General features: G+C 37.8%; 1 protein-coding gene and 1 pseudogene across 3 annotated transcripts in view; one reads left to right on the top strand and one right to left on the bottom strand.

The window, feature by feature from the left end:
* The window catches only part of SOS2 (SOS Ras/Rho guanine nucleotide exchange factor 2), a 114,484-nt gene that overhangs the window by 10,404 nt on the left and 84,788 nt on the right, over positions 1 to 19,292 (bottom strand). For all 3 annotated transcript variants that reach the window (XM_055130827.1, XM_055130828.1, XM_055130829.1), the window contains 5 exons: positions 16,353 to 16,472; positions 15,830 to 15,992; positions 8,643 to 8,760; positions 5,336 to 5,508; positions 1,818 to 1,934 (listed from right to left, as the gene is read on the bottom strand). In XM_055130827.1, the coding sequence (XP_054986802.1) occupies positions 1,818 to 1,934; positions 5,336 to 5,508; positions 8,643 to 8,760; positions 15,830 to 15,992; positions 16,353 to 16,472 (691 nt within the window). The remainder of the gene's footprint in view (positions 1 to 1,817; positions 1,935 to 5,335; positions 5,509 to 8,642; positions 8,761 to 15,829; positions 15,993 to 16,352; positions 16,473 to 19,292) is intronic.
* Positions 9,510 to 18,878, top strand: LOC105943191 (NADH dehydrogenase [ubiquinone] 1 alpha subcomplex subunit 5-like; annotated as a pseudogene).

Below are 19,292 nucleotides of genomic sequence, written 5' to 3'. Positions count from 1 at the left end.
AAACACCCATCCCTCCACCAGTGCACATTCCCTACCACTAATATCCCCAGTATATCCCTCCTTTCCCACCCTCCCCCTGCCTCCATGGCAGACAATATTCCCCATACTCTTTCTCTACTTATGGGCATTATGGTTTGTAACATAGACACTACAGAGATCATCATGTTTGGTCCATTATCTACTTTCGGCACATATCTCCCATCCTTACTGATTCCTCCAGCCATCATTTTCTTAGTGATCCCTTCTCTATTCCATCTGCCTTCTCCCCTCTGATCATGAAGCAGGCTTCTAGCTATGGGGAAATCCTCCTGGCCCTTGTATCTGCTGTCACAGACCCCCCAAATATATTGCCAATAATTTTTGACAAAGGAGCAAGAAATGTGAAGTGGAACAAGGAAAGCCTCTTCAACAAGTGGTGCTGAGAAAACCGGATAGCTGCCTGCAAAAAAATGAACTCTGACCTCTGTCTAATGCCAGGCACAAAAGTCAGATCAAAGTGGATTAAAGACCTCAATATCAGACATGAATCTATAAGGTACACAGAAGAAAACGTAGATAGAACTTTGCATAACATTGAAGCTAATAGCATCTTAAGGATGAAACAGCACTGACCATACAAGTGGAAGCAAACATGAACAAATGGGACTACATCAAACTAAGAAGCTTCTGCACTTCAAAATAAGCAGTGACCAAAATACAGAAAGAGCCCACAGAATGGGAAAGAATATTTACCCAACACCCATCTGATAAGGGATTAATATCCAGGATATACAAGGCACTAGTAGAATTGTATAAGAAAAAAAACCTCCAACCCCAACAGAAAAAGGGGAGAAGAAATGAACAGAAGTTTCCTCAAAAAAGAAATACAAAAGGCCAAAAGGCACATGAAAAAATGCGCCACATTGTTAGACATCGGGGAGATGCAAATCAAAACAACAATGAGATATCATCTCACACCACAGAGACTGGCACACATTCAAAGGAATAAAAGCAACCAGTGCTGGCGTGGATGTGGGGGAAAAGGGACACTCTTTCACTATTGGTGGGAATGCCGACTGGTCCAGCCTTTTTGGAAAACAATATGGACAGTCCTTCAAAAACTAGAAATTGAGCTTCCATATGACCCCGCAATACCACTTCTGGTAATATATCTCGAGGATGCAAAAAAGCACAGTAGAAATGACATCTGTACCTATATGTTCATTGCAGTACTGTTCACAATAGCCAAAATCTGGAAACAACCCAAGTGTCCTAGAACAGATGACTGGTTAAAGAAACTTTGGTACATCTACACAATGGAATACTATGCAGCTGTTAGGAGAGATGAAGTCATGAAATTTGCTTATAAATGGATAGACATGGAGAGTATCATGCTAAGTGAAATGAATCAGAAAGAGAGGGACAGACATAGAAGGACTGCACTCATTTGTGGAGTATGGAATAACATCATATGAGGCTGACACCCAAGGACAGTAGATACAAGGGCCAGGATGGCTGACATTCTTTTGAAGTATATATATACACATATATAAATATATATATGTATATATATATGTATTTTAAAATAGTATTAAGAAGCAGGCACTCTGGTGGTGGGTGTGGTGGTGGAACAATATATGCATGAAATCATCACTAATGAAATCATCACTGTAAAAATCACTGTATCTCAAAAGAATGGAAGAAAAAAATATTCCAGTAGTACAAAATAAAACATTATAAGAACAACTATGCAATGTAAATGACAATTTTAATGGAAATAGGTTGTTAAACACTAAACATTTAAAAATATAATTTTCCAAAAATTATAATGGACTTACAAATCGAGTTGGTTGTCTGCAATTTCGGGGTTCGATTTCTAGTGACTTGTTGAATAAATAATCTGTAAACTCTTTTTCAGAAGCACTTCCCATGGGGTTAAGATTTTCAAAGAACCTCTAGAATTAAACAAGTATCCAGTTATCCAAACTGTGTAAAGCAAATTTGGAATTAAATAAACAATAAAACCACCCACCCTAACAAGCCCTGGAAGCTGAAAACCTCCAGAACCCAATCACTGCCATGCTTACGGCCAATCTTCACAGGCTCAGACGAGCCTCATCCACGAGCAAATCTGTTGAAAAACCCAGGTATACGGGTTTTGTGACCTAAATCTCCAGCCTCTCAAGGAGTTGGGGATGGGCAACCTCCCTCCATCCCCTGTTCTTCAGGGAGCCAGGCAGTCATATGCATGCACTGCCTCTGGCAATTAATAATAGGACATGATCCATACACTCACAAATAAATCTTGGAAGAGATTAACATGCTGCAGAGATGCCTCCAGACCTCAAAGTCACCATTTTATTAAAAATATAACTCCAGGAGCTGGAGCAATAGCACACGGGGTAGGCATTTGCCTTGCACCCAGCCTATCCAGGTTCGATTCCCAGCATCCCCTGAGTACCGCCAGGAGTGCAGAGCCAGGAATAACCCCTGTATATCGCTGGGTGTGACCCCCCTCCCCCTATATATATATATATATATATATATATACACATATATATATATATATAAAACTCAACTCCAGTTGTATCACCTTATTTAAAATTTTAGATTCCCTGAGCATGAAACATGTCATACTCTACACCACTGATGCACCAGGAATAGCACACATTGGATAGGATATAGGTAGAAGGTAACCAATCTCCATTAAAAAAAAAATTAGCACACAAGGCCCAACCTGTAACAACATGTTAGTAATCTCTTATACAAGGGCTCAATCACTCCACTGTGAAACACAACAATCTTCACATACTTTCTTCTATGGAAAACTTTTTTTGACATCTTTAGAGAATAATTCACAACAAGCAATACAAAATAAATAATTTAGGGCCTGCTATTGGAGCAGGCTAGGGTGGTTGTTAGGAAAATTTGAAATAATGGTAGTGCATAAGGTGTAATGGTTATGGCCTAAGGTGTTGTTGGAATAGTGAATGTAGTAAATTATTGTGAGCAACCTTATAAAAATAAAATTTACTGTATCACTGTCACTGTCATCCCGTTGCTCATTGATTTGCTTGAGCGGAGACCAGTAATGTCTTCACTGTGAGACTTGTTACTGTTTTTGGCATAGTGAATACGCCACGGGTAGCTTGCCAGGCTCTGCTACGTGGGCAAGATACTCTCCGAGAGGGGCGGAGGAATCGAATTCGGGTTGGCCGTGTGCAAGGTGAACGCCCTACCCAACAAAATGTTCATAATCATAAAAAAGATTAGATTTATTCAAAAGTATTTCAAAAACAATTATAAATTTATCTGTACTAGTTGCTAATCTTGTTTATTTAGTTTTTTGCTTTTTGGATCACACCCACGGCTGCTCAGGGGTTACTCCTGGCTCTGTACTCAGGTTATCACTCCTGGCAGTGTTCGGGGGGACCATATGGGATGCTGGAGATAGGACCCAGGTCGACCACGTGCAAGGCAAATGTACTACCCACTGTATATCACTCCAGCCCTTAGTGGCTAACAAAAAAAAAAATCCTGTGTTTTTCAAAAAGGTAATCTCTAAGTTTAATTTTAAGTTTTTAGATAGAAAACTAGAAAACTTAAATGACTTTTGCACACTTTGGCAGAGTGCAAAAAAGAAACAGTGACCTTATTAACCATAGATCTCACTGTCAACATTTAACTATTACACTATCCTTATATTTTAACTATTTGGTAATATATAATGAAAATAATTTATTCCTTTTATTTCTATCCCAACAACCCTAAGTTGATACCACCTCACAAAGATCTATTCAGAATTACTAAAACAGAATGCTAAAACTACTATATCAAGTTTACTCAATGACAATGGGACATTATTTCTTTTTTCTTATTTTATTTTTATAACTTTTTTCACAATATTTGATTAGATTTAATCTTGAACAGTAATCCCATTCCATCATTACACTTCTCACCACCATATTTCAGATATTTCCAAATCAAACCCCAAACCCTGCCCCCAAAGCAAAACCGAAATAATTTATTTTGTATTGCTGGGACATTATTTCTGTTATTGCTGAGACATTATTTCTGTAGGAACATGTATTACAAACTTCAACCTGGACTTCCTCAGGTCTATAAATCTCCATACTCAAGAGTGTTGGCCCAATGGTGAGGAACTGAGGTGAAATAAGTAACTACCAGTGCTTATCATAATTTTCTTTAGAGTATGCAACTGATTTAAGATCCTAGGATACTTTATTTTGATTTTCATTTTTGAAACACACCCAGTGTGGTGTTGGGGATCAAACTGGGGCTAGTTTTGAGCATGACAAGTGCCTGACCCACTGTACTACCTTTCCAGGCCCTTGGGGCACTTCGTTTTGAACTGGGAACAAAGAATATTTACTATCTTATAATTTAGACGGGTGGGAATAATGACGGCCATTTTTACTCAGTATGTCCAACCTGCAGACTACATCTGAAAATTTAGCACTACTTTTAATGATCGTTGAAATTGTTCTCATAGTTGGTAGTTTCTGTATTTCAAGTACAAGACTATAAAATGCACTTAAACACAAACATACTATAATTTACTATAATTTAGAAGGTATTTACAACTTACTGTACCACAGAAGCAATAAACCATTGCTCAAGCTAGAACATGAGAGACAGTACAGTGGGCAAGATGCTTGTTTGTACCTGGCCAATCCAGGTTTGATCCCTGGAACCACCTATGGTCTTCTGAGCCAGAGTCATCCTTGAGTGCAGAGTCAGGGGTAAGCCCTGAGCAGAGTTGGGTGTGGTCCAAAAACAAAACAAAATAATCTTTTGCAGAGTATCTAATATTTAACACTACTGCTACTGATAACTATTTTCACAGAAAAACGAATAGCTTACCATGTGACTGAAATTTCATAGCAATTGCTGAGAATTTAACAATACGGCCTTTTAAAGAGATAAGCAAAGAAAAGGGCTGAAGAGATTCTATAGTTATACACTATAGAACTATTTTCAGAGCAAAACTAATAGCTTACCATGTGACTGAAAATTCTTAGCAACTACTGAGAATTTAACATACGGCCTTTAAAAAAAATAAGCAAAGAAAAGGGCTGAAGAGGTACTTTAGGGGTTAAGACATACGTCTAACACATAGCAGAATATGGTTTGGTCCCCAGTATCACATGGTCCCCTGAGAAACATTGCCAGGTGAAGCCCTGGTGGTCCCTGAGCACCACCAGGGAGACATGTATTATCACTAGTATTGCATGGTCTTCACAGTGAGTCACAGACCCAGTTAGCCAAGAATCACTCAACCCAAAGACAGTAAGTACTCTCCAACCCAAAAGAAACAAGAAAAGAAAATACCTACCCTTATATCTGGTTCTATACGTAAACAGTAAGGTTGATTCTGATACTGTTGAATTTCTCCGGTAATTTCAGCTACTTTCCTCCTCTTACTGAAGTTGATTAAATCTTTCCCTTTCTTTTTTAAAAAATCATTATTCCCTTCTTCGGTCTTCAGAATATTTGTTAAATATATTCCTAATAAAACAGTATTTGAAGAAAAGTTACAAAGTTGGTCACTTAACTATTTGGGAAAACAACTGTAAAGTTGAAATAGTTTATAACTTAAGAATTCTACTCGAGGTTATTATGTCTCTAATAGATTTAATCATTAATCAACACTAAAGACTTTTCTGGGCCATGGAGATAGCTTAAGGGACTAAGTTCATGTTTTGCATGCAGAAGGCCTCGGTTCAATTCCTTGCACAATGGTCTCCCTGAGAAATAATCCCCAAGCACAGGGCTGAGAGTAACCCCTGAGCATGCTATGTGTGACCCCAGACAAAAGAGAAAACTTTCAAAAAGAAAAACATGAAGACATTTAAACAAAAAGGCAATTATAGTCCAGGAAAGTTTAATATGCATTCACTGGCCATGATCCAGAGATTCTTAAGCAAATCTCCCAGACCCCTTGCAAGGCTTAGATGTCTGGAGCACTCCAGAGGGGGATGGGTGAGTCTCATGCCTGCCCAAAAGCCCTAGCAGCCCAAATCCCCCACATTCCACAAATGCTGCCATGTTCTTGGCCAGACTGCATTGTCTGGACAAGCCTCACCCACAAATTAATCTTTGGAAAAACTCAGGTATGTGGATTTTGTGACTGAAATCTCCAGGCTTTCATGGAGTCAGGAAGGGCTACCTCCCTCCATCTCTCTGTACTTCCAGATGTGCCAGCAGTCATGCTCAGACCCCAAAGTCACCACCTAGTTAAAAATTTAACTCCAGCTGTATCATCCCATTAAAAATTTTGTACTGGAGTACATTGCTGCATTTGCAGCTGTGCAATACCTCAAACTCAACAATACTGATAAACCAGAAGTAGCACATCAGATTGGATGGAATGTAATGTAGAAGGCAACCAATCTCAATTAACAAAATATAAACATAGAGGGCTTAACTGTTAAAAACATCTTATGCAAGGGCTTAATGTCTCCATGCTGAGATATAATCTTCACTAACTTTCTTCTATGAAACAATTTTGATGATCCTTTTAGTAAATTATTTATAATAAACAATATAAAATAAATATTGAGGGCCTGCTATAGGGGGGCAGACTTTGGGGGTGGTTGGAAAAATTGGAAATAATGGTGGTGGGCTCACACCACAGAGACTGGCACACATCCAAAAGAACAAAAGCAACCGCTGTTGGCGTGGATATGGGGAGAAAGAGACCCTCCTATACTGCTGGTGGGAATGCTGACTGATTCAGCCCTTTTGGAAAACAGTATGGTCACTTCTCAAAAAATCAGAAATTGAGCTCCCATTTGATCCAGTGATACCACTCCTGGGAATATACCCCGGAGAGGCAAAAAGTATCATCGAAATGACATCTACACTCATATGTTCATTGCAGCAGTTTGTAATAGCCAGAATCTGGAAAAAAAAACCCGAGTGTCCTAGAACAGATAACTGGTTAAAGAAACTTTGGTACATCTACACAATGGAATACTAGGCTGCTGGGGCCGGAGCGATAGCACAGCGGGTAGGGCGTTTGCCTTGCACGCGGCCGACCTGGGTTCGATCCCCGGCATCCCATATGGTCCCCCAAGCACTGCCAGGAGCAATTCCTGAGTGCAAAGCCAGGAGTAACCCCTGAGCATCGCTGGGTGTGACCCAAAAAGAAAAAAAAAAAAAAAAGGAATACTAGGCTGCTGTTAGAAAAGATGAAGTCATGACCTTTGCATATAAGTGGATCAACATGGAAAGTATCATGCTAAGTGAAATGAGTCAGAGAGAGACAGACATAGAAAGACTGCACTCATCTGCGAAATATAAAATAACAGAATAGGAGACTAACACCCAAGAATAGTAGAGATAAGTACCAGGAGGTTGGCTCCAAGACTTGGAAACTGGCCTCACACGCTGGAGGAAGTGGCAGCTCAGATAGAGAACGGAACACCAGGTAAAGTGTGGTTTGAGGACCCGCACGGGATAGGAGATGCGTGCTCAAAATAAGACTATAGACCAAACACGGGGGCCACTCAGTGCCTCTATTGCAAACCACAACACCCAAAAGGAGAGAGAGAACAAAAGGGAGTGCCCTGCCACAGAGGTGGGGTGGGGTTGGGGGGATGGGGTGGAAGGGTGGGAGGGATACTGGGAACATTGGTGGAGGAGAATGGGCACTGATGGAGGGATGTAAACAAAATGCAAACATGAAAGTTCATAAGTTTGTAACTGTACCTCAAGGTGATTCACTAATAAAAATTTTAAAAAAGAAAAAAGAAATAATGGTGGTGGGAAAGTGCAATGATGGTGGTGTTGGAATACTGAATGCCTGTAGCTAAACCAATGGCTTAATAAAGTTATAAAATTAAAAAAAATTAATTTCCTACTTAAGTCTAAAATAAAAGGATTCATTTACAAAGTCTAAATTTTAAGTGCTAAATATAGTCTACCAGTTGTTATATCTGACTATAAATATTTAATACCAACAATCCTAAATGATCACTGAACAAACATTAAGTTAATTTTGAACAGGATCACAGATTTATAAAGGAATTCTTTTCTCCCAAGCCCATGAAAGTATCACTCACTCCTGTAAAGTTTTCAGTTCCTCTTTCACACATAACTGCTGATTATTTAAGTAAGTGGTTCTCCACTGGGAGCAATTCTGCCTCTCACAGGGCCCTTGGGAATATCTAGACATTTCTGATGATCAAAACTGTATGCAAAAATCTGGGACTGAAATGCTTAAATGCTCAAAATCCATAGGTTGGTATTCTAATGGTCAATGTAATAGTATTAAAGGGGGGGCATAAATAGTTACAGTTGTTGAGTCCACGTGGATGATATTAGTACTCTTATTGATCTTCCTACACAAAATACCTCATCCAGTTAATTATAATATCTACACTTTATTGATAAAAATAAGAGTTTAACTTATCAATATAGTTAATAAAAGTGATAAACTTGGGTCAGAGATATGGCTCAATGATAGAATATTAATTGCATGTGTGAAGGTCTGGGTTATATATATATGCGTGTGCACACTCCACACACGCACACACATACATTCAGATATAAAACCAGAAAAATTTCCTTTAATAACTGGTTTCGTTGAACTAGGCCACACTCTTCCTCAAAATACAAATCCATAGTTAGTAACTTACCAAAAAAAGGCACACATGGTGGATTGATTGACTTAAGTTTTACTAGGTATTTTTTAAAGTGATCTTGACTTAATTCCACAGCTTCATCCAAAATTCTCTTTTTTCTTTCCTGCAATGCCTTCAAAATACAAAAGTTCAGTATAATTTATAAATTGTGATTATAATATAAATTACACATGAATATTTAACATAACATATATGCATGCAGAGCTTTGAATTTTTGTTTTGTTTTTGGGCCACACCTGGTAATGCATTAGGCTTACTCCTTGTTCTGTACTCAGGGATCACTTCTTTTTTTTTCGGTTTTAAAAATATTTTTATTATATCACTGTGAGGTAAAGTTATAAACTTACTAACTTTCGTGTTTGCATTTCAGCCATACAATGATCGTTTACCCATCCCTCCACCAGTTCCCATTCTCCTCCACCAATATTCCCAATATCCTTCACACCACCCACACCCCGTCCCCCACCACCCCACCCCACTCCTGCGGCAGGGCATTCTCAGGGATCACTTCTTATGGGTATCAGGGCACCATATGTGGTTCTGGGGGTCAAACCCTGCTCTGCCACATAGAAGGCAAGCACCTTCTACCTGCTGTATTATCACTCTGGCCCACTGAATTTATAACATTTTATAAATATTTGAAAAATAAAATTAAAAAAAAGAGATACTCAGTATGCCTTTCTGTACTTGTCTGAAATAATTTCTCCTAACATATAAAACTTGATTTTTTCTGAAGGAATATGCTATAAATTAATTCTTCACTAAGACTATATTAATTCTAATTCTGACTAGCCAGTTTCAAGTCATAGCTGTAAGAAAGTAGCATAATCAGTCCTTCAGTGTTCAAATACTTTTCCATCAATGGTGGGTATTTTGGGGCTAAGAGTAAGGTTTTGCTGAAAAGGAGACGGCTATATGTTAGGGAGGGAGAAGAAAAAGCAAACAAAAATTGTCAAAAAGTAAGTCATTGTTGGATAACATTGGTTGTCCTTGCTCCTCCTTCAGGGAGCTTAGGTTTACTGAGTTACTCCCACAACAGTGCCCCTGAGGCACACTCAATTCCATCAAGCACTAATAATTCTATATTGCTTTTCTCTTTCCTTTGTCACTTGCATGGATTAGCAATATCCTTTTTGTATAGACAAAGGAAGACAGTTCATACTACGATTTGTAACATGGGAGTTAATTGACTCCAAAATAATATTTTCTCCTGGGCATCCAGGTTTACTTGACTTAAACCTCAGCTGCCCTTAGTTCCTAGCACTCCAAAGGCAGGGTTCAGACGAAGGGACTGGGTGGGTCCAGGGCAACAGTAAGCTACCCTGACATCAGAAAGGGACAAGCTAAGTGCCATGAAAAGTATAATAAGTTAGATCATGGTCATGGGACAAACTCTGTCATGACCCAAAAAGGCGTAACTGAATAAGGACCTTACTGGGGTTAGGAAAGACTAATCTGGCCTGAGGACTGTGGTCTGGAATATATAGCGAGATGTCCCCAGGAAGAGTTAACTTTTAAGCTTAATATATCTCTTACTGTGTTCATACAAAGTGACTAGAAATATTATAAGTAAATTCACTATGATTGTTTAAACAGATTACTGGCTGAGGAAAGGAGAAAGCAATACACTCTGGATGGAGTCCTGTCCTTTAGCGGATCTTCTAGTAATCTGGAATAATCTCCTCAAATGAGATTATGCCCTTAAATTAATCTCCTAAAACTTCCTGAAGAAGTGGTTTTACATCTATTTATTGTTATGACAATGTTCAACCCCACCTATGTGTACCCCCACCCTTCATGATTGCTATCTAACTATGCTGTAAGGGGAAAGAAGGGACTATGAGACTACTACAAGACAAGGAAGAAGATATAATGAAAGAGAGGACTTAATGATCTAGGAGGAGACTAGGATGATAGAACTAGGAAGACTGGGGTTACGACCAAAACTACAACTGTGCTGTTGTGTTGTAAAATTGTGCTATGACATCATACTACGCTGGGAAAGAGAGAGAAATAAACTGACGACCAACCAGCCTGGGCCCAGGCCCTGTCTCTGTTCCCCTGGTCCTTTGTCCATCCTTCGCTGTGGGCCGGCCAGGGGAATGGTTCTTGCTACCAAACGCTTGAGTCCCAGAAGTGCCCACGCTTTCTTTGAAACTCATAAGTAAGCATTTCTTTTATATTTTCCTATGAAAAAGTATTATTATTCTTTTGCTTTTTGGGTCACACCCAGCAATGCATAGAGGTTACTCCTGGCTCATGCACTCAGGAATTACTCCTGGCTGTGCTCGGGGGACCATAGGGGATGCTGGGAATCGAACCCGGGGTCGGCCGCATGCAAGGCAAATGCCCTACCTACTGTGCTATTGCTCCAGCCCCTGAAAAATTATTTTTAACCTGCACACACACATACACACATTCTCCTCCCTCAAACAAGCATTATACTTGCTAGAGAAACAGTCAATAAATTTCCTTTAAGGAAAAAGCAAAATTGCACAATCATAACTTTCCTTCAGTGAAATACCAATTCCTAAGCATGGACTAGAAAAAGAAATAAAGGTCTAGGAACTGAAACAAAAATGGTCACATTTCACACAGATCTTCTTGGTACATGAAGAAGCCAAGTAAATGCATATACACACAGTATTAATGAGAGTATTTAGAAATATTGCAGAATATAAAACAAACAGGTAAAAATCAACTGCATTTCCAGATAGCCTCAAAAAAGAAAATAACCTAAAAATAATGTAATATGTGGGCTGGAGCGACAGCACAGCAGTAGGGCATTCGCCTTTCACGCAGCCGACCCGTATTCAATTTCTCCACCCCTCTCGGAGAGCCTGGCAAGCTACCGAAAGTATCTCGTCCGTACGGCAGAGCCTGGCAAGCTACCCATGGTGTATTCGATATGCCAAAAACAGTAACAACAAATCTCACAATGGAGATGTTACTGGTCCCCACTCAAGCAAATCGATGAGCAATGGGATGACAGTGACAGTGATGTGGGCTGGAGAGATAGCACAGATCCAGGAGTAACCCCTGAGCTCTGCCGTGGGTGGGCCATCCACCCCTCTACCTGCCTGCCATATATTGTAATGTGAATATAACAAAAGAGATGTGAAGTCTTCATCAAGAAAGACATGAAACACCGGCAGAACTTACAAGAAAAAAAATATTTCCATTAAAAAATGGGGGGAAGAGTTGAACAGAAACTTCCTCAAAGGAAAAAACACAAATGAAAAAATGCTCTACATCACTATCAGGGTGATGTAGAGCATCACCAAATCAAAACAACAATGAGATATCATCTCATGCCACAGAGATTGGCACAAATCAAAAAGAAAAATAAGTGCTATCATGGATGTGGGGAGAAAGGGTCTCTCATTCACTGCTGGTAGGAATGCCAACTGATCCAGCCTTTCTGGAAAACAATATGGACATTCCTCAAAAAACTAGAAATTGAGCTTCCATACAATCCAGCAATACCATTCCTGGGAATATACTCTAAGGTCCCCAAAACACAATGCAGTGGAGCCATCTGCACTCATATGTTCATTGCAGCACTAATCATGATAGCCAAAATCTGGAAACAGTGCAAGTGCCCAAGAACAGATGAGTGGGTAAAGAAACTCTGATACATCTACACAACAGAATACTACGCAGCTATTAGGAAAAATGAAATGATGCAATTTGCTCATACATGAATGGACATGAATGGAATGCACCATGCTGAGTGAAATGAGAAGGACAATATAGAATGACTGCACTCATTTGTGGAATATAAGCAACAAAACAAAACCACATTATGTCACTAACACCCAAAGACAGTTGAAATAAGGGTCAGGACAACTGACCCATGGTAGGAAGCTTGCCACAAAGCGTTTAGGACAGAGGAGGGACCACTGTGACAATGATAGTTGGGAATGATTACTCTGGACAAGAACTAAGCGCTCACATTAATATAATTAAAAATTAAAAAAATAAAGCCATAAGATTTTATAAATAACCAAATAGATATACCATGGTTATGGTTTATAAGACTCATAGTTATAAAACTTTCAACTCAATTCTTATCAAAATCCCAACTTAAAAAAATAAAAGAAATAATCTTTCTTAAAATTCATATAAAAAAGCAAAGGACAAGTATAAGTTCCTCTTGAAAAAAAAAGAGACAAAACTGGCAGGGACTTGCTCTTTGGTTATTTAGATATTCAATCAACACTGGTACAGAAATAATCAAATACATCATAGAAAGAGAGAAACCAGAATAATAAATACATCAAAGGAACTCTGAGACCAATTCAGAGTTCCATAAACACTATGGACACAAAATTTGCATGCACCTGTCACTGTAGATCAGTGAAGGAAAAAAAAAAACTTTCAATAAAATGTATGGGGGCAAGTGACTACCCATCTGGACTGAAACAATGAAACTGAACTCCAGCTTCAAGTTCATACTAGGCAGGACATAAATGTGAACGAAAAAACATTAGAATGACATTAAATGAGGATCTGTTTAGCAGAACCCCAAAAGCCCCAATTACAGAGGGAAATGTAAGTAAAGTTGACTACATCATGACATTTTGTTCATCAAGAGATTTTTTTTTTCAAAAAGGCTACAAGGAAGTTCCAATCTTACAAACCTGTAACATGCATAACTCAAAGAATTAAAATCTAGCTTAAGAAAAGTCATACAGGGGCTAGAGCCATAGCGCAGTGGGTAAGGTGTTTGCCTTGTACGAGGCCGACCTGGGTTCAATTCCCAGCATCTCATATGGTCCCCTGAGGACTGCCAGGAGTGATTCCTGAGTGCAGAGCCAGGAGTAACTCTTGTGCATTGCCGGGTGTGACCCCCCCCCAAAAAAAGAAAAGTCATATAAATTTATATTTAAAAAAAAGCTTAAAAAGTAAAAAAATTTCCATAAGAAAAAAGAAAAAAAAACAATACCCCACCCCAACAATGAATATTTAAATAAGCTCAAACTCCTTAGAGATCAGGGTTGCAAACCAAACTGTAAGATAAAAAGAGTGGACAATATCAAGTGCTGGTATGAATATAGAAAACTAGAACTCCTACTAGTTCCACATGTTTAGGAAACTACATTTTCACATGTTTAAGTTTTGTTGTCTTGTTTTACCAAAATAAAATCATAATTATTACTCTGAAATTTTAAAAATAATGACACAAAATACCATCAATATTCTTTTAAGACAATATACAAATACCTTTTTCTCCCCCTCACGCTGAACACTATTCTATACTATATCTGTAATATAGGATAAGTATTTAATCATTCTCTTACAAATGGACCCTTAGGTTGTTTCTAGGTTTCTACTACTACAGTTAATAGTTAAATACCTACATTTTCGTACATTAGCTTCATAGTCTAAAGATTTAATTTTTAAGCTCAAGATTATAAGTATTCTAGTTTGTCTGTTTGTTTGTTTTGTGGGATAATCTTTCAAGTAGTGTTCAAAAAGTCGGGCAATCCCACTGGCAATTCTTGGTCAATAGGGCTGTTGGTTCAATCCAAGGATGCAAGGATACAATGCTGCTTGGGTCTTACAGTGCCAGGGACACTTGGGGCACTCTGGCAGTACTGGTGACCTTCAGTGCAATATTCTTTGGAGCCTAGGGACTGATAGGCTGCACCTGGAAATGTTTGGGTGCCATGAATGGAACATACCAGGTAATGAACATGTGCCCTAACTGCTATACTATCTCCTCACCCCTTAATTTTAACATATATTACCAGACTGCTTTTTGGAAGGACTGCAAAAATTCAGTTTGTCAAAGGTGATATATTTCTATGGCTGAGTTTCTAACATTCTATCCTTCAATTAAGACATTTAAAAAATACTTTATAGGAGGCTGGAGCAACAGCACAGCGGATAGGGCTTTTGCTTGCACGTGGCTGACTCGGGTTCGACTCCCAGCATCCCATATGGTCCCCTGAGCACCGCCAGGAGTAATTCCTGAGTGCAGAACCAGGAATAACCCCTGAGCATCGCCGGGTGTGACCCAAAAAGAAAAAACAAAACAAAACAAAAAAAAACCTATAAAAGCACAGAAAAAAAAGAATTCTCAAAGGTAGAGGCATATATTGAACTTGATAAAAATGACAAAGCTTTCATATATAAAAATGTTACATAAAGTTTTTAATTAAAAAACAGATAAAGGCAATAAAAACTGGGTGAAAATATGGGCAATATCTACTAATATCTTTAATAAGAGTTTATACAAGCCAGAGAAAGGAAAATATCCAAATGGGAAAAAAGAAAAATTAAAAAAAAATTAAAATAGTCAATAAATACACTTAAAGTTACTTACTCTTATTGCTAATGATATTTTAAAATACCCATTTATTAAAAAATGAGAAATTATGGTCTGGAGAGATAGTATGAGACTAAGGTGTCTGCCTTGCACACAGCTGACCTCAATTCAATTCCTGGTACTGCATATAGTTCCCTAAGCACCGCCAGGAATGACTCCTCAGCATAGATTCAAGAGGAACTCAAATTCTAGATTTCTGTATAAAGATTCTGCATGCTAAATTATCACAGCAAATAATCAGAAATAACTGTTCCACAATACAGTGATGAAATAAATTATAGTCTCTTTACAGGACAGAAAAGCATGCAATTATTAAAATTTTGTTTAAAAATAAGCTAGTGAGACAAGAGAAAAACATACAAGCCATAAAAATACTATGTACAAGTGCTATCATTTTTGTTATAAGCATATATGAAATATCCGTTCATCCTTTCTATATCTTCTGAATTTTCTATAATAAGCACTAAAATGTTATAACTAGCAATTTTAAATTTCAGAATAATTTTTCTCCATGTTATACTTTTTAATATATACCAATAGTAACTAATGTAACTTGTATTTTTAATATCTTTTATCATTTATTTGAGATTATTATGTGCCAATGGAAAAACCCACTTGGAACTTAAATAGAGACACAAGTCTTTTAAAGAGTCATCTATATGTTATTGAGTCTTAGAAATATAGAATAGGGATATATTTTCTAATTTCTTGATCACTGTATTCAAGAGTAAAATATATTTATAAAGTATTAACCCAAAAATATTAGTGAGAGAAAGAATCTTTTTAAAATTAACTTGAACTATGCCAAAAGGAGAAATACTGTTTTTTTCCATACCTTTAAACTTACCTCAAAGGTATGATCTAGTCTGTACACTGACACTGAATTTACTGCACTTACTATCTCCAATACACCGTTGAAATTATTCAAATCTTGAAAAACTTGGAGAATTTCTATAATTCTACTCAGTACTGCCACCCGTTCTTCAAAATTTTCTGCTTCCACAATGCATCTAAGCCAAAGAAATTTTAAAAATTAAAAATACATGTACACATGGGCACACCCCCATCATGGCATAGAAAGCAATTTTCTCACATCAAACAGAAAAGCAGAAATGTATTTGATTAGAAAATTTAGCTCATACATATTAATTTTTTTGCTTTTTTTTGGGTCACACCTGGTGATGCACAGGGGTTATTTATTCCTGGCTTTACACTCATGAATTACTCCTGGTGGTGCTTGGGGGACCAGATGGAATGCTGGGAATTGAATCCAGGTCGGCTACATGCCAGGCAAACGCCCTACCCGCTGTACTATTATTGTTCCAGCCCCCCATCTCATACATATCTTAAGTGAAAAAGTAAAAACTTACTTTTCAAACCATAGTGTAAGGTTTGTGGTATGACGAATCATTTTTAACAAGTTTGGAGAATTTATTTCTTTATCTTCTTTGGTCCACACACTCCCTACAAGCTCAGATGGCTGGACTTTCCTGTGGAACCAAAAATAGATGAACTTAACACACAAGAGGTTACAATCAAAATTATGTAAAGGTCTCCTAAACTTACCAAGAAAATGTTAACCTCAAAGATAATGGACAAACATAGGAATAGGTCATTATAAATGACAGAGGAATATACTCATAAAATGCACAAATATGAAACATCTTTGCTTAGGGAAAAGAACACTGAATTACAATTAAATACTATTTATTCTTGTTGGGCAAATAAAAGTCTAGTATAACAAATGAGTAAAAAGTGTAAAGAAAAGCAGGATCTCTATAACTGATGTGCAAATAAAAATGAATATAACCAGTCTGTAAAGCAATTTGCCAATATTTTTTAATAATGAAGACATACATACTAGATAACTCAGCAAGTCAACATCTAAATATATATACAAAATAACCAGATTATAAGAATTTTTTTTCATCCATCAAAGCATTATTTGCAAAAGTGAAACACCCCAATAATCTAGAGACTCATCGCCAAGAGATTGGATAAATTACAGAATACTTATACAATGGAATAAATTTTAATAAATACCTCAAAGGTATGGTCTACTGATACTGATACTAAATTTACTGCACTACCTCCAATACAACGTTGAAATTATTCAAATCTTTAAAAACATGGAGAATTTCTATGATTTTAGTTAAAATATCAAAAAATCAAGATTTTCTGATACTTTAAAGGTTCAGATAGAACCTCAATCCTCATCCACAAGTAAGCTAACCAGAATCACAATAATAATTTTGAACAAATGTCAGATGCAACTTAAAAGTGAACAGCAAAATGATACCTAAATATAAAGTTTAAACTATGTAAAACAGGTGCTGAAGTGATAGCATAGTGATAGGGTGTTTGCTGTGTATTCACGCACCCCAAGTTAGATTCCTAGCATCACATATGGTCCCTGGCCAGAAGTGATTCCTAAGCTCAGTGCCAGAAGTAAACCTTAATCAATGGCAGGAGTTGTCCCTGAGCTCAGAGCCAAGAGTATAAGCCTAGAGCACCAGCTGGGGGTGGCTGCCAAACCAAAACCAAAATAAAATATTGCAAAACAATGTTATAAACTGTTTTATGAATGTTCCTGCTTGTGGATAAACTATTAAGACGTACATAGAAATGATAAGCACCAGATACAGTATAGGGCTTATTTCTTGGGAAATGGAATGAAATTGGGGAGAACAACAATTATTAGTAATAATTTGTATTTATTTTAAAAGCCCAAATTATTTTTTACATTTTTGAAAGTCTGGAATATTTAATTTAAAATTAAACCCTCAGACAGAGGGTTGGAAGATGGATCAAAAGGGTCTGAGTATATACTTTGCCAATGGGAGACCTAAGTTTCATTCCTGGCACTGCATGGTCCTTTGAACATTATCAGGGAGTGTCACATTATCAACCCTTCCTACCCCCAACATCAGAACACAAATCAAATAATCATATATAGTGAGTTAGGATTACTTAATTGAAGACACTGACAAATGGCATTCCCATGAATGTTCTACCAAGTTAGCTATTTAATTAAAAACAACAACAACAAAAAACGCCCAACTTTTTTTTTTGGGGGGGTATATATATCACTTGCTTTTTTCTGTTACTGTATTACAATTTATCAGTAAGATTTTTGTTCTTTTGTTTATTTTCATATAGAAGAATTTTTTTTCCCCTTTTAAAATTTAAGCACCATGAATTACAAAGATTTTTTTTTAACTAGATTCCAGGTGTACAATGCTCCAACACCAATCCTTTCACCAAGGTCCACCCAGTTTCCCTCCTGGCTCCCAGCCTGCCTTGCAGCAGACACTTTTTTCTTTTATTCTTTTTTGCCACTGTGGTTTACAACAGTGTTACTGACAGGATTGTAACTTACCTCCTTACAGCATTTAGTCCTCATCCAGAGAGGCCACTTCTCTACCACTGAAGTAGAGGTCCCTTCCCTGACCTATCCCACCGTGCTCTTCCCACAGTGGGAAGATTGTTACTAAAGACCTGTTCTTCTGCTTCTCCAAAAAAAAATGCCCAATTGTCCCAGAGGGCCCGGAGACGCTGGCTCGCAATGACTGTCATGGTGGGTTTGCTGAAGAAGACGACTGGCCTGGTGGGCTTGGCGGTATGGGAGAGTCCGCATGACAAAGAATTCTATACACAAAGATTATTGATGTTACTGAGCAAATGCCTACAAATGCAGCCTATAGGAAGTATACTGAACAGATAACAAAAGAGGAGCTTGGTATGGTTAAAGCAGAACCAGATAAGGTGGCCAAATAGAAGAGGTGATTCTGCAGGCTGAAAACGAGCTAAGTCTAGCAAGAAAAATGATGCAATGGAAGCCGTGGGAGCCTTTAGTAGAAGAACCTCCTGCCAACCAATGGAAATGGCCAATATAATCATCATTAAATGTTCTGTGTATTGATGGAAAACTGGTGTAATTAAATGCTCTGTTACAATTTTTTAAAAAATGCACAATCTTTTAAATCAGTTGACTTGAATACAAATGCATATTATTTTGGGGGGGACAGAGGGGTTAAATCCTGCTCAAGGCATTCTCCTAGTTCAGTGCTCAGGGATTACTCTGGCCTTTATTTAGGAACTCACTCCTGGTGTGGTTTGGGAAAATCATATGTGGTGCCAGGGATAGAACTCAGGACAGCTACATACAAAGCAAGTAAGTGAGCTCCTTACTGCTGTGCTCTCTCTCCAACCACAAATGGGCACCGATTGACAATTTTTTAAATAAGAGTTAGAAACTGTATCATTAATTTATATATATTATCCTTCTTCCACAACATACACTATCCTTT

Source organism: Sorex araneus, chromosome 3 (assembly GCF_027595985.1).
Source record: "Sorex araneus isolate mSorAra2 chromosome 3, mSorAra2.pri, whole genome shotgun sequence".
NCBI classification, from domain to species: domain Eukaryota; kingdom Metazoa; phylum Chordata; class Mammalia; order Eulipotyphla; family Soricidae; genus Sorex; species Sorex araneus.
This window is presented reverse-complemented; position numbering and strand designations above follow the sequence as displayed.